The sequence below is a fragment of the Saccopteryx leptura genome, chromosome 6 (genome assembly GCF_036850995.1).
Source record: "Saccopteryx leptura isolate mSacLep1 chromosome 6, mSacLep1_pri_phased_curated, whole genome shotgun sequence".
NCBI classification, from domain to species: Eukaryota; Metazoa; Chordata; class Mammalia; order Chiroptera; family Emballonuridae; genus Saccopteryx; species Saccopteryx leptura.
Window position 1 is genome coordinate 35,181,761 of NC_089508.1, and position 14,029 is coordinate 35,195,789.

A 14,029-nucleotide genomic window follows, 5' to 3' on the forward strand; every position below is an offset into this window, starting at 1 on the left:
ACAATATAATCAGTTACAACATTCAGGATACAATCTAAAATCACTCAACATTTGAAGAACCTGAAAAATATTATTCTTTCTCTAGAGAAAAGACAAATAATGGAGCCCAACTCTGTGATGATTCAGATGTTGGATTTAGCAGAAAAGAATCTTTTAAAAACAGTTATTATAACTATGTTCGATGAAATAAAGAAAAACATGCTTATAATGAATAAAAACAGGAACGCTACAGAGAAATACAAAGCAGTTATTACCAGTAGACCACAGATACTGATTTTCTGATGAAAAGTGAGCAATTAATTAGAGGATAACTCATATTCAAAAGTACTTCTGCTCAGTTGGATATTTCTGTTTCAAGTAACTTTTATTTGTACCAAAACTACACTGAAAATTACTGACTCTACAGTTTTTGCTCTTTGGAAGACTTGACTGGAGAGGGAGAAAGGATTTAGGAAAGTTTGGTGAAGAGATTTTGTATAGAGGTACTTTCATTTGGTGAGGATGTAAAGGACAGAGCTTTCCTGTCTGAGATTCCTAATACTCAATCCCAATACCAAGAGTGGTTCTCAGGCAGATCAAATTTTTTTTTTCTTTAGAAGGTAGAACACATGCTATGAAACACTCCTGCCAGCTGTTTAAAAGAGGCAGGCTACAGAAAATAGACAGTGCTTTTACAAGGGGAAAGGGATGTTCAGAGAGAAAGCACAGAGAGCATCAAAGCCTTGTCTCCTGAAGTGATTCTAACAAGAAATTACTAAAAGGAAGTATTCTGAAAAGACAATCCCAGGTCCACTTTGGGTCTCACACTGGTTCTTCTTTCCTTTGTTCACTGAATTCTATATCCTGTGAGACTCGTATTTCAGAAACAGAGCCAGCTTCCCAACCCCAGACTCCTGGTACTTTCAAAAAGAAAAGGGCACAAATTGGTTCCTGGATAAAACAAAAAGACACAACTCACAAAAAGTGACAATAGCTACAGTAAGAAAGGTTACCCATAAGGCTGAAATTATTCGTTTTGGAAATGGAGGTGATAGTTCCTCTGAGGGCAAGTGGTATGATCATTTAATTCAATGAAAACAAACAAACAACCCCCACAATGTCCAAAATAGGAGCATAAAATCCCCCAACGAGCGTTCTTAGCAACCTTGTCATGTTTACCAACTAAATTCAGTTTTCAGTGTTAAAATGAAACAATGACTCTCTGAGTTAAGACCTGGCTAATCATTTGATTAGAAAGAGGGAAAAAAACCAGAATAATCGTAAAACTCCTCTTTTCCTATAGCTTTCCCACTATGAAGCTAACCACATCATCCAATGATGTAAGATTCTAGAAACTTTACAAAATTCCTCTTTTTAAAATTTATTTTTTGTTATCAAAGAGAATGTCCAGAAACATTGAATACTAAAGAATCTGTTCATGGCATCCTTTTACAAAAGTTCCTAATGGAGTGAATATTTTATTTTGATGTAACTCCTTCATTTATTAAAGATGAGGTGGGTGAACTGATGCAATTATCATATACTTAAAAAAAAATTCCAGACAAAAACGTCCATTCTCATTCTGAATCTGCTGATTGGAGTGAATTCAGTGGTTATAATACCACCACTAGCTAAGAATCAACCTCCCACAGTAGGGAGCTATTCAGATCTTCTCATTAGGTCACATAGGTCTCTCAGATATAGGCACCATGTTTGAAGTCTCACACAAAATGTCTGTGTCACTTAAATTACACAATGTGGCAGTGTTTTCTTAATGGGGACATAATTTTGAAAGAAGGGGCAAAGTAGAAAACAACTTGTTTGTATGTTATATGTGAGTACATTATTGGGCTGTGCATGGGTTCTGGGCATTGTAGCCCTTGTTAACGAGGAATTTCACCAACAAAGCATCTGTCAGTTCTCAGCTGCTCCTGGTGCTGAAGGTGTCTACTCATTTAACCAGCTGTTGTTAGGTCAGGGTCTTTTTCATCTACTGCTGGGCTCAAACGGTTTGAACTGAGTTTGGTTGTCCTCCTCCTCCACTTTCAGCCTCATTTCTCGGCCTCAGGATATGTGGGGTACTTGACGGTTTCTATCTTCTCTCGGACTTTGTAGGAGGGATATAAGCCCGTCCTTCCCAGTTTCCTGTTGACACCTTTGGAATAGCCGTCCCAGTGATTTCCAGCCACACCAATGATATCTCCAGGTTCCATAGGAATTTCATCTGCAGTTCGAGGTTGGTGAGGATAAATGGCAATTTGGTTGTGGGCATTTTGACCTCCAAAATAGTAGATGTCATCCAAAGAATGGAAGTTTGCAGAGGCATCAGGATGCAGTGTTTGCATGATTTCATAAGCAACTCGACAGACCTTGCGAAAGAATTAAAAAAAATTGTTAGTATACATCAGATCTCCTTCCCAGCAATCTCAAAGCCCTCGGCCAAAGAGTCTAGAACTAGACTAGGGCTGGGACTGAGAGAATGAGAAGTGTTGGGTTCTAGTCCTAAGTTTTCATTCCATTTGCTCTCAGACGATGGCACAGCATAAGCCATTCTTTATCTCTGTGCTCATACATATATAGTTTTAACCATAAAAGATTATTACAATTAAGATCTCTGGGAGGAAAAAATATACAAGAGTGGGCAAAAGTCGTTTTACAGTTGCTTGGATGGAAAAAGACATGCAGGTTATGATTACTGCAATAGCTTTATTAACTCAAAAGTATATCACAATAAGCCAACTTTTTTTCACCCCTGTATACAGTGCAAAGTACTTTAAAAATATGAATCAGTTAATTTTAATAAACATTAATTAAGAGCCACACAGTACCCCATGTTGGGCATAGGTGATACAAAAATGAGTAAGACATAGTTTGTGCCCTTGGAAAATTTAAGCTTTAGTATAAGGATTATAAATACATTACAAAATGCTGAAGCTCCCTTTCCTTCACTCAGTGTTAATCAATACATACTCTTTTCTGCTAATTTGGACTTGGTCTCAGAACTCTTAATAGAAATTCTTGTAATTAGTGACAATTAGCACTGGCAAGTGAGCTAAAACATATCTACCATTTCTATCCTAAAGAGTTCTAAGTGTGCTGTGTAGCTAGTAGCATTCTAGGACTGAAATAAGATGGGCTAGCCTTTGGGAAGATACCTCTACCTTGATACATTTAGTGCTACTTAAAAGATTCCTCTGTCCAAAGAACACCTACCATGCCCACTGGATGGCAGCTGAAATGCCACAGCCTGAACTTCAATCCCTGTGCTTAATGCTTGGTGATTGAGTTAAAATATAACTATGTCATGGAGATATAACATTTTAAGCTAGTAAATATATTTGCTAACATTTTCAGTTAATAAATGTATTTATTAAAGCATAAATAGGTTTCAGAAACTATTCTAAGAACAGGTGAAGAAAGAAGAGAAAATACTCTCATTTTGCTGAGAAAATTCTTCCAATATACATTGTGAACAGAAAATTGAACTTAGATCAAATTTTCCTAAATCGCTAGTTGTGGTTATCTCAGTTAATGAAGTTTTATTGTCCTTATGCCAATAGACATAGAACTAGACACAGAACCAAGATAATGACTTTTGATTTAAGTTTGCTACTTCATCAACAAACTAATTTTATATTGGCAATGTCATAGTATGATTGAGAACACTGGTGGAATACTCAGACTACAACAAAATAAGGCTGAAAAAATTTAAAACTTGAAATTTGATTTCAGGCAAAGGCCCACACAGGACAAGCAAAATCAAGTGGAGACTCTGGAAAGAAAGAAACTTAATAATTAAAACAAAGCAGTTATAACAATAGCAAATGACAATAACAATGATAGAGGATAATATTTGCTGAATTTTGCTGTCAGATATTGTTTTTATGAATCATCTAATTTAATTTCCCATAAAATTCCACCATGCTACTTGTATAGTTGTCAAAGATCAATTAAGAACTTTTCCCAGGGATACACCAGTAAGTGGTAGATTCAGGTTTTGAACCCAGGTAGTCTGTGTGTGCTAGTTAACTGGTAAACACATTTTCTCTTATAGAGCCTGTCCTCCATGTTTGGATTGTAACACCAGAAAGAGAAAACATAAGGCCAGCCTTGAGCAAACTTGAGTCTTTTCAGCACCTGTCCCCTCACTCTTCTACTATTCCTGATAAGAAAAGCATGACCTTGCACTGACTGCCCTTGGGAGGACCACAATGCCCACCGTAGCAATGAACCCTAATGTATTCCTCTTCTCCACCATGAAATATCTTACTCTTATAAAAACATTAGCCTCAGTTCTACACCCTAGGAACCTTCTTTAGGGGGAATAATCCTAATTATCAGTTCATATTTTGGTATCAATAGTTGCTGTGTTAGACTGCTAGATGACTCATATATTTTCTTAAGCCAAAGAAATAATGAATGGTAGATATTTTAGACACTGAGGTGGACCAAGGTAAGGTCCTTTGTCCTTCTCATAATAGTGATAATGATCGCAGCTGAGCGAGCACTGATTGTGGTCCAGGCACTGTTCTAAGAGTGTGCTTGTGTGCATTCTCTTTTAACTCAAAAACTCACAAGAACCCTATGAGGTGGCTACTATCACTATTTGCATTTAACAGTTGAAGAAACTAAACCATAGAAAGATTAAATAAATTTCTAAGAAGTTAAAAAAAGAAGAAGAAACGAGCTACTAAATAGGCACAGCTACAATTAGTACTCTTTCAGGCTCTCAACCATAGACTAAACTGCCTTAATTTAATACCTAGAGTAGTGCTTGCCCCATAGTAAGTACTCAGTAAGTACTGTATTTCCCTATGTATAAGATGCTCTTATGTATAAGATGCACCTTAATTTTGGGGCCTGAAATTTGAAAAAAATGTATTACATAAAGTTATTAACTCAAGTTATTTACTTATCATAAAATTCATACAACTCATCACTATCAAAACTCCCATCTATTAGCTTGTCCTCATCTGTGTCTGATGATGAATCACTGCCTTCATATATTGCCTCATCCTCAGTTCCATCTATGGCATTTGAAATGCCACACTTCTACAACCACCGTATAAGATGCACCCAGTTTTTAGACCCTAAATATTTTGAAAAAAGGTGTCTTATATATGGGGAAATATGGTATCTGTTGAATGACTACTGTTCCATGCTTAAAACCTGCCCAGCAGTAGAAATGCAAGTCCACAAGGGATATTTAATCCTTAATTCATATATAAACCAGACAGGGCAGTGGCACAGTGGATACAGCTTCGGCCTGGGATGCTGAGAACCCAGGTTCAAAACCTTGAGGTCACCGGCTTGAGCGTGGGATATAGACATGAATCCATGGTCGCTGGCTTGAGCCCAAAGGTCCCTGGCTTGAGCAAGGGGTCACTGCCTCTGCTGGAGCAGTCAAGGCACATATGAGAAATCAATCAATGAACAATTAAGATGCAGCAATGAAGAATTGATGCTTCTCATCTCTCTCCCTTCCAGGCTATCTGTCCCTCCCTCCCCCTTTCCCTCTCTCTCTCTCTGAAAAAAAAAAAAAAAGATTCATATATAACACTCTGAGTAATTAAAAATTTTCTCTATATTAACCAGGGGGCAATTAAATGCAAAAAGCTAAAAAAGACTACTATGCACTTTCCCTGTAAAATACTCTGTTTTGTAATTCAACGAGAAAACAGTATCCACCGTTGTTTCATGAGCCATACTTTGATGGAAATACCAATCCAGAGCCATCTGTCTGGAATAGAATGAATGTAATATCTGGTTTTTCCTACTACACTTTCCAAAATTTGATTCAAAGTGTCATGAGGCCACTTATACTGTGTGTGGATTTGGAATCAGACAAAGAAGGGTGTCACAAGAATGTTTGTTTTTAAGTTTTTTTTTATTTATTCATTTTAGAGGAGAGAGAGAGAGAGAGAAAGAAAGAAAGAAGGGGGGAGGAGCAGGAAGCTTCAACTCCCATATGTGCCTTGACCGGGCAAGCTCAGGGTTTTTTGAACTGGCAATCTCAGCATTCCAGGTCGACGCTTTATCCACTGTGCCACCACAGGTCAGGCACAAGAATGTTTTTAGGTATCACAAAGGGAAGTGTCAGAAGGGGAAAACAGGCAATTTTGTCTTGTCCTATGTTGATTTTAATGCTGGAAGAAGGAAAGCAGATCATCGAATACCTCCCGTAAGTCCCAGTGCATGCATGTAGAGCTGGTCAATGTTCAGACATGTATACATTTATTTAATTTTGGAGCTTTATGACTAGAGCAGTAGTTCTCAGTAAGAGCGATTTTGCCTCAGCAGGATATTCAGTAATGTCTGGAGATATTTTTGGTTGTCACAACTTGAGTGGGGGTACTAATGTCCAGGGATGAGGTTAAGTATCCTACAATGCACAGGACAGTACCCCACAACCATTTATCTGGCCCCAGACATCAATGGTGCTGAGGCTCAGAAACCCTCGCCGAGAGGAACAAACTAGACAGACCTACAGTCTAGACCCACAGAGGAGGTGACTCTTGATTTATTTGTTCTAACAATATGCATTAAAAAATGTGTGGAGGTTTTTACTAGTTATTTGTACCTATAGACCAGAGAGGCACATAGCCAGATTGTCAAAACAGTTGAGAGAAACCAAGTAGTTGTAAACCTTCCTCTCAGTCTTGTAAATGAAAAAGAGAGCTTCTCAAATCAGGATCCTGGCTCTAATTAGGGAGAAACATCAGCAGTGATGCCTTCATAGAAACCTGAAAGCCAAAGAAGTTTTCCCTTCTGACTAGGATTGCTGCCTATGCGACTGCTGTCCTGTGTACCTGTCTTTTGGGTAGTAAGTTGTATTCTTACTCCATATTGAAGAAACTCATACAGTCTTTGCTGGAGTAGGTATCTTTCCAGCAATCTTATCACCATCCCACTGTGACAATGTGCACTGTCACATAATAGAAACTGTCCACCATTTCTTTAAACTCTGAAGCATATTCTCATGAAAATGATGTGGCTTTCATTTTCACCTTTTCTTTTCTCAACTTCTCCTAAGCTTTTAGGCATCTATTATTCTTACATGATTTATATTGCTTGGTAGGTATTTCATGTAACTATTTTGCTCACACGGTTCTGGACTAGGGTAAGATCTGTACCTTAATCTCCTTTGAAATCCCCTCCGCACCTAGTATAATTCTGAGCACAATAGTCGTTTAACAGATTGTTGAATGAACTAACCAATAATATGCACATACATGAAAGAGCAGAATATAATCCACAATAAATATGGCTATGCTGATATCCCACTGGGAAATATAAGGCTGCTTGGACTACTCATAAAAACACCTACACCAAACCCATAACACATAATTATCTGCAACAATTAAACTCAAAGAATGATTATAAGACAGTATTGCTTAAACTTAATGTACAGTTTCTTGCTTGGTAGGAATGTAATAGGACTTGAAGAGTAATTACATTTTCTCTTTCTTATTATCTGTAAAGCAATAAAGTGAGGCAAATGCTGGGCATTTCAGCCTTTCAGTATCAGTGCATCGATGTTTGGAAATGGATGGGTTCTGGTTAAATACTGACTGTGTACAGAATCAGAAAGTATTAACTAAGCTTAATTACTTGCTGTTTGTGAAAATGCCACGAACAAGCCAAGCACTCTGAACAACTCCAGTAGCTGCCTTCAGTTAGACGTAGTCAACTGTTGCTTGCACACAACTAAATATTCAATGCATTTAATAGCTATCTCTGGGGGAAATATTTTTACAAAAGGGATCATTCCCAAATATTAGGAAAGTTGCACCTCCATCATAACATTAAAACACACACAAAAGACCCACAAACTTCCCAACCCCAATATGACCCAAAAGTACTGTCCACTTAAAAATACTGTCCTCTTACTTACCTGGGATGAAAAAGTGCACACTAGGAAGTCTGCCTGGGAGAGAAAGTGTATGTCCAGAATCACACCCCGAAGTGAATTTTCTGTGTATCGATTGTGTAGTCCAGCTGACCAAGAGATAGAATTGTCACTAATGAATTCATAACTGGGGTACCTGAAAAAGAAATACATTTATAAATAGTCACTGAAATCACAGTATTCTCTCAGGAGGTAGTATCTTATCAGCAGGAGGCAGACCTGCTCCTTTGACCAAGAGTTCCTCTCTTTCTAACAGTAAAGAGAGCTTTGAAATTATAACATTCAAGAGAGTAGTCAATGAAGAATCTTTGAATCCACAAAAATGGGACAGAAACCATTCTGGAGTGCTCTGCATGTTAAATGTCATTGGCATGCCACATAAAATAACACATTGCTACACTGAAATGTCCCTTCTCAATTCATGAGAGTTGAAAACAGAGGCTCCTATTTTCTTTGTAATGAGTGACTGCTAATAGGTTTTTCAAGCTGCTTTCATATTTGGTCATTGAGCTTTTCCTTTAGAATATAAATATGATTAAACGTCATTTAAATTTTTAATTCAGAATTTGCAATAATTCAGACTTGTCTCCTAACCATCACCCTTGAAGCACCATTTTAACCAATAACACTAATATAAAACCATTCTAATATATGGTGTGTCCATAAAGTCTTGGTGCACTTTTGACCGGTCACAGGAAAGCAACAAAAGACGATAGAAATGTGAAATCTGCACCAAATAAAAGGAAAACCCTCCCAGTTTCATACCTATTCAATGCAGTTCGATGTGGGCTCACGCACAGATTTTTTAGGGCTCCTTAGGTAGCTATCCCGTATAACCTCTACAGACTCGTCACTGACTGATGTCCTACCAGAACAGGGTTTCTCCACCAAACTGCTGGTTTCCTTCAACTGCTTATCCCACTGAGTAATGTTATTCCTATGTGGTGGTGCTTCGTTATAAACACACTGGCATTCACATTGCACTTTGGTCACGGATTTGAATTTAGCGAGCCACAGAACACACTGAACTTTCCTCTGTACCATCCACATCTCGACTGGCATGGCCGTGGGCTGCTCTGCTGTATACACGGTGTTACGTCATCATCTGCACATGCTGCCACATCATCCTACAGAAACTGGGAGGGTTTTCCTTTTATTTGGTGCAGATTTCACATTTCTATCATCTTTTGTTGCTTTCCTGTGACCAGTCAAAAGTGCACCATGACTTTAAGGACACACTGTATTTATGAATGCAAATTCCTTGTAGATGTCCACCCAAGTAACATTATGGTAGTCTTGAGATAGGATATTTAAAACTATTAAAACAGGATATCTTTTTAAAAAAATCTACCATACGTTCAAATGATTCTACTCTGAATTAGAGGTTTAATTATACTCCAGTAAAAAGTGAGTTAATTTTCTCAGTGCATGTGGTAGATCTTCAGAGTTAAAATGCAAAGTCTAGGAAGTTACATGAAAAGGAGATAATAATTATCCTTATTTTATAATTTCATATGCACTAAATATATTTAACAATATAAACTACTCAGAAGAGTATCTGACATGTAGCAAATGCTCAATAAATATCGCTTGTGACTGTTAAACATTTTCCCCCGGACATCCATCTGGTTTTATTCCTTACTTCCTTTTAGATCCCTGTTCAAATAGAGCCTTATTAGTAAGAACTCTGGCAATCCATATCCCTTTTACCTGCTTAATTTTTCTCCATGGCTCTTATTATCATTTGACATAAGATATATTTACTGTTTATTTCCTACCTGCATCCATTCATTCCCCACCTCCTTCATCCCTAACTGAGGAGGCATTTCATCTGCTTTGTTCACTCTATTATTCTCAGAACCCAGAAGAGCATCTGGGGTATAATAGAGGATAAGCAAGAATTTGTTACGAGTCAGTTTACTGATCTGTCTCTCACACAGTATTTCCCCCAAATTGGGACTACTCCTTATTTTTCTCTGCATCGCAGCATCTATATCCCGCACAATGCTATGAGAAAAAAATACACGAGCAAGTGACTGCTATCTGCATCTGGGGCTTTTACCTAGTCCCCTAACAGCTGCTTCAGATTTCCCTTCATTTCCCAGCCACTGCTGAGCTCTCTCTCATTGCCTCTAAAATGACCGTGAAGGTGAAGTCTCTGAGCACTGTTTCAGATTGGTATTCAGTTCCAATTCTGGTATTCAGATCCACTTGGCCTCATTATTTTTGACATTTTGCCCTCCTCAGCTCCAAATCAGGGAGATGACGGAAATGTCACATTTGTTCTAAAAAGAAAACAATCAAAAAGACTTTTAATGTGATTCCTGCAAACCTGCATGTCCAGGCATGGGACAAAAACAGCAATACATAAATATGAAAGGGCTGGAGGGTAGATGAGAGGGAGAATTGCTAAAACACACTAGCAAAAGCTTTATCCTTGAGTAAAGACTGATTTTGTCAGCATGGCTTGGGTGCTCAGTGAAACAAAGAGTGATCCTTTCTTTTACTGAGAAGGGATACATATGCTCTTCTTCATTTAAAGGCCCCTACCTGGAACCAAGTCAAAAGGGCACCTACGCTCTTCAGGCCTTATTTCCACACGCAAAAGACCACTTGATGAGAGATACCAAGGGTGGACAAAACAAAGAAACAAAGGGAATAGTGGGAGAGGGAGAGTCTGCACCTCCAATAATGAGCATGGAACTTTCTGTACAAACATGCTTCTTGCTTGTCTTTCGTCCACAAGTATGCCAGCAGAGGAATCTTCCATTGTGAAGTTGCAGAGATTGGCATTGATAAAAAAAAGGTTTTCTTCTTCTACCGTATGAGAAATTATTTTTTTTATCACCCACAAGAAACTAACTTGAAGTTATAAACTAGCATCAAACTTTCTTTTCTTCAGTCTTTCTCCAGACTGAGGGAAATACTCCTCCTCTTCATGGCTCAGAAAATGAACATTAAAGGATTTTCAAAGAGAAAAAAATATGCATAAAAGGCTACTCCATTCATAATAAAATATGAAGGAAACTGCTGCCTGGACTACAATGGGGAAAGGAGTTACTAGCTGCTGAGCACAAAAAAGATTCAAGTTTTACTATTCCCATAATCCAGGTACTGCCAACTGCACTACAAGGGTTGTGCGGTGTAAACTAGAACTCCGTGTTATGGATCAGAGCTGTTTGAACCTCAGATAGTTTTATCTAACAGAAATATAGCTTAAAAAAACAATGGGATCATTTTAGGCACATATCGTAGCACCATTTATAAGATGAAACAACCACAAATAACCCAATTATCCAATATTAGGAGAACGGTCAAATAAGCAATGAAATATTCATATAGTGGCTATGTAGTTATTAAGAAAGATTTTATAATGGTGTTTTTAGTGACCTAGCAAAATAGATCTATTGTTGCATCAATCAAAAAAGAGTTCAAATTTATAGAATATGATAAACTACTAATATGTATAACTATTTAAATGATTGAAGGGAATATGTCAAAATTAAGAAAGTTACTGCCACTGAGTAATAGGACTGTGGGTAATTTTTCCCTTGCTTGTATACTTACCAACTTCCATATTGTATAATGAGCATGAATTATTTTGCTAATCAAGGAAAAAAGAAAAAAAGGGGAAAAAATCATAATACATTCAAGAATAAAAGAGGAGATAAAATTAATATTTTAATATTTTCTTTAACCAAACTACAAATTCAGTCTGGTATTTTAAAATGAAAGAGCATGGTGAGTAATTTCGACTTTTATTTAATAGGTCTAGATATCAAACTGGAAAAGTACTTGTGAAAATTTTTTATTGTGTTTTGTGCTCAAATGTTCATTAAACCCTAACTCTTAGGTCAAGAATTATAACTATATAACTTGGCTTATACTTAGCTGGTGAATTTCTTTGTTCTTATTTATAACTATGCATGTGTGTGTATTCAATAGAGACTTAAGAAAAAGAGCAATTTATTATCAGATTAATTTGAATTCTTAGGAGGTAGAAAGATGATTTAAATTGTACAATGATTTGGAGAAACACCTGCATTATAGTCTTCATTCTAAATTTGTTTTTGTTTTTTTTTTGTCCAACCTCCATTTGTGCCATAAAAAAGGGACCAGCAAATAATCATAAATTTAGACAAATAGTTTAAGTGATTAATAAAATGCTTGTCACACTGATGGGACTGAAGTAAACATAATTCAGTATTTACTGGGCACTAGAGCTGAGTACTGTGAATAAGTGCTCAAAACCTAGTAAAGGGGACAGAAATAAGCAAGTGCTAACACCAACAGCAGTGCACAGAGGAGGGACACTTAAGCATTGGGAATGATTTCTAGAATAGATGGCATCTAAGCAGAGCTAAGACTGCAGTTTTCTTCTCCCCCATTCCCTACTTTCACATATATTTAAGTCATCCTTTCTTTATCTGTAGTAAACAAAGACTAACTCCAGGTTCATCCAGATCCTATGATAAATTCCCAATTAGGATCAGTGGTTTATGTGTTTTCATAACACCTGATGCTAATTCTATAATAGCACTACTTGAGAGCAGAGAGTGTCCTGCTTATTATAGATACCCAGCACTTAATAGTGCATGAAATAGAGGTAGGGTCAATAAATGAAAGTTACTAGTAGTCCTTTTCCTGTACTTACAAAACTTATCTTTTGATTCTTTACATTTCTTTAATATAACTTCCAAATTCCTGAAATTTTTGTAAGATGAACACTTATCTTCTGTATGTTTTTAGTTGCCTATAATTGTTAGTGAAGAGACGAGAGCAAAAGGGCAGGAACCTGGTATGTTTTATTGCTAACAGGCCTGTATAGTTGGTTAGTGTTATGGACTGAATGTTTGTGTCCCCCCAGAATTCAAGTTTAAGCCCCAATGTGAATGTATTTGAAGATAGAGACTTTGAAAGGTAAATTAGGGTTAATTAAGGGCATGAGGGTGGGGTTCTCATAATGGAATTAGTGACTTTACAAGAAGAGACAACAGAAAGTTTGCTCTTTCTTCTAAGCACACAAAGGTCATGTGAGCAGACAGAAAGATAGGAGCTGCCCACAAGCCAAGAAAAGAGAAATGTACACTTTGCCAGCACCTCACAATTGCTTTGATTATATTAACAAGTTACACAAGTACACAGTTGTTTGAATTAAAAAACCCCAACAGTCAGTAATAATATTATAAAAAGAATCATAAGTCATGGGAATTAAGGATTCCTTTCAACTGAAAAGAGTCCCACTCTAGAATCTAACTTACTTTGTTTTTGCCTCTTTTAATAAAGAAGGGTCATCCGTGGCCAAATATACTCTTTTTTTATCCACTTCCATCCTGCGAGCGAGAAGCTGAAAATGTTCTTCCACGTGCACCATGTACTCCTCAATGGGATGGAAGGCAGCTTCTGTCCCCACCTTGTCTGTGCGTCTGACATGGACCCTGGGGGGCACAGGGACAAAGTCAGGCTCTTCTGGTGATGTTCTGACCTCCTGGGTGCTCTCAGGGCACTCAACTGTACACCCCTATTCATGGTGGCAACATGAACATTTTAAAACCAAATTTTCTTTCATTTTTTGCCATTAAAAAGTAAACAAATAATTTTAAAATTCAAACACATATATCCTAAATATATTTGTACGTTAACACAAAGAGAGTTAGAAATGAGTAAAGCCTTTAAAGAATGCTTTCTTTCAGAGAAAGTCATTGGCATATCAGGAACACAGTGGAGATTCCACAGTTATATTTCATACTAGGAAGCAAAATATCACCAAGCCTTCGAAAAAACTGAATATGATTTTAAAGATTTTTGACAACCAATGATATCAAGATTCACAGTTGTTAATATAGAATGTTAAATACACTGTTCACAAAAATTAGGGGATCAGGGAACATGCAGATACTCCAGTACTTTGAGCCTTTTGTACAGTGCATTTTCACCAATGAAACAAAAGTTGGTTTTGCATCTTATTTGCATAATCAAACAACTTTCTTTGACTTGTCATCTGCTTTTCTGATATTCTTGTTTAATAATAAAAAAAAATCAAATGCTCTTTTTTATTGCTTTAAATTCATTTTGAAATATCCCCTAATTTTTGTGAGCAGTATTTATTGCTTATAACATTTTAATGCCAAGTTTTCTTTC

The 14,029-nt window shown here is 37.0% G+C and overlaps 1 protein-coding gene across 4 annotated transcripts in view; it reads right to left on the reverse strand.

Moving 5' to 3' along the window:
* Positions 1-545: 545 nt before the first annotated feature.
* FUT8 (fucosyltransferase 8) overlaps positions 546-14,029 on the reverse strand; it is a 236,677-nt gene continuing 223,193 nt past the window's right edge. For 3 of the 4 annotated variants that reach the window (XM_066342033.1, XM_066342032.1, XM_066342034.1), the window contains 3 exons: positions 13,150-13,326; positions 7,874-8,024; positions 547-2,348 (listed from right to left, as the gene is read on the reverse strand). In XM_066342033.1, coding sequence (XP_066198130.1) covers positions 2,031-2,348; positions 7,874-8,024; positions 13,150-13,326 — 646 coding nt within the window. In that variant the 3' untranslated portion in view covers positions 547-2,030. Of the gene's footprint in view, positions 2,349-7,873; positions 8,025-13,149; positions 13,327-14,029 lie in introns of all 4 variants that reach the window. The other variant, XM_066342035.1, reaches the window with a different exon arrangement.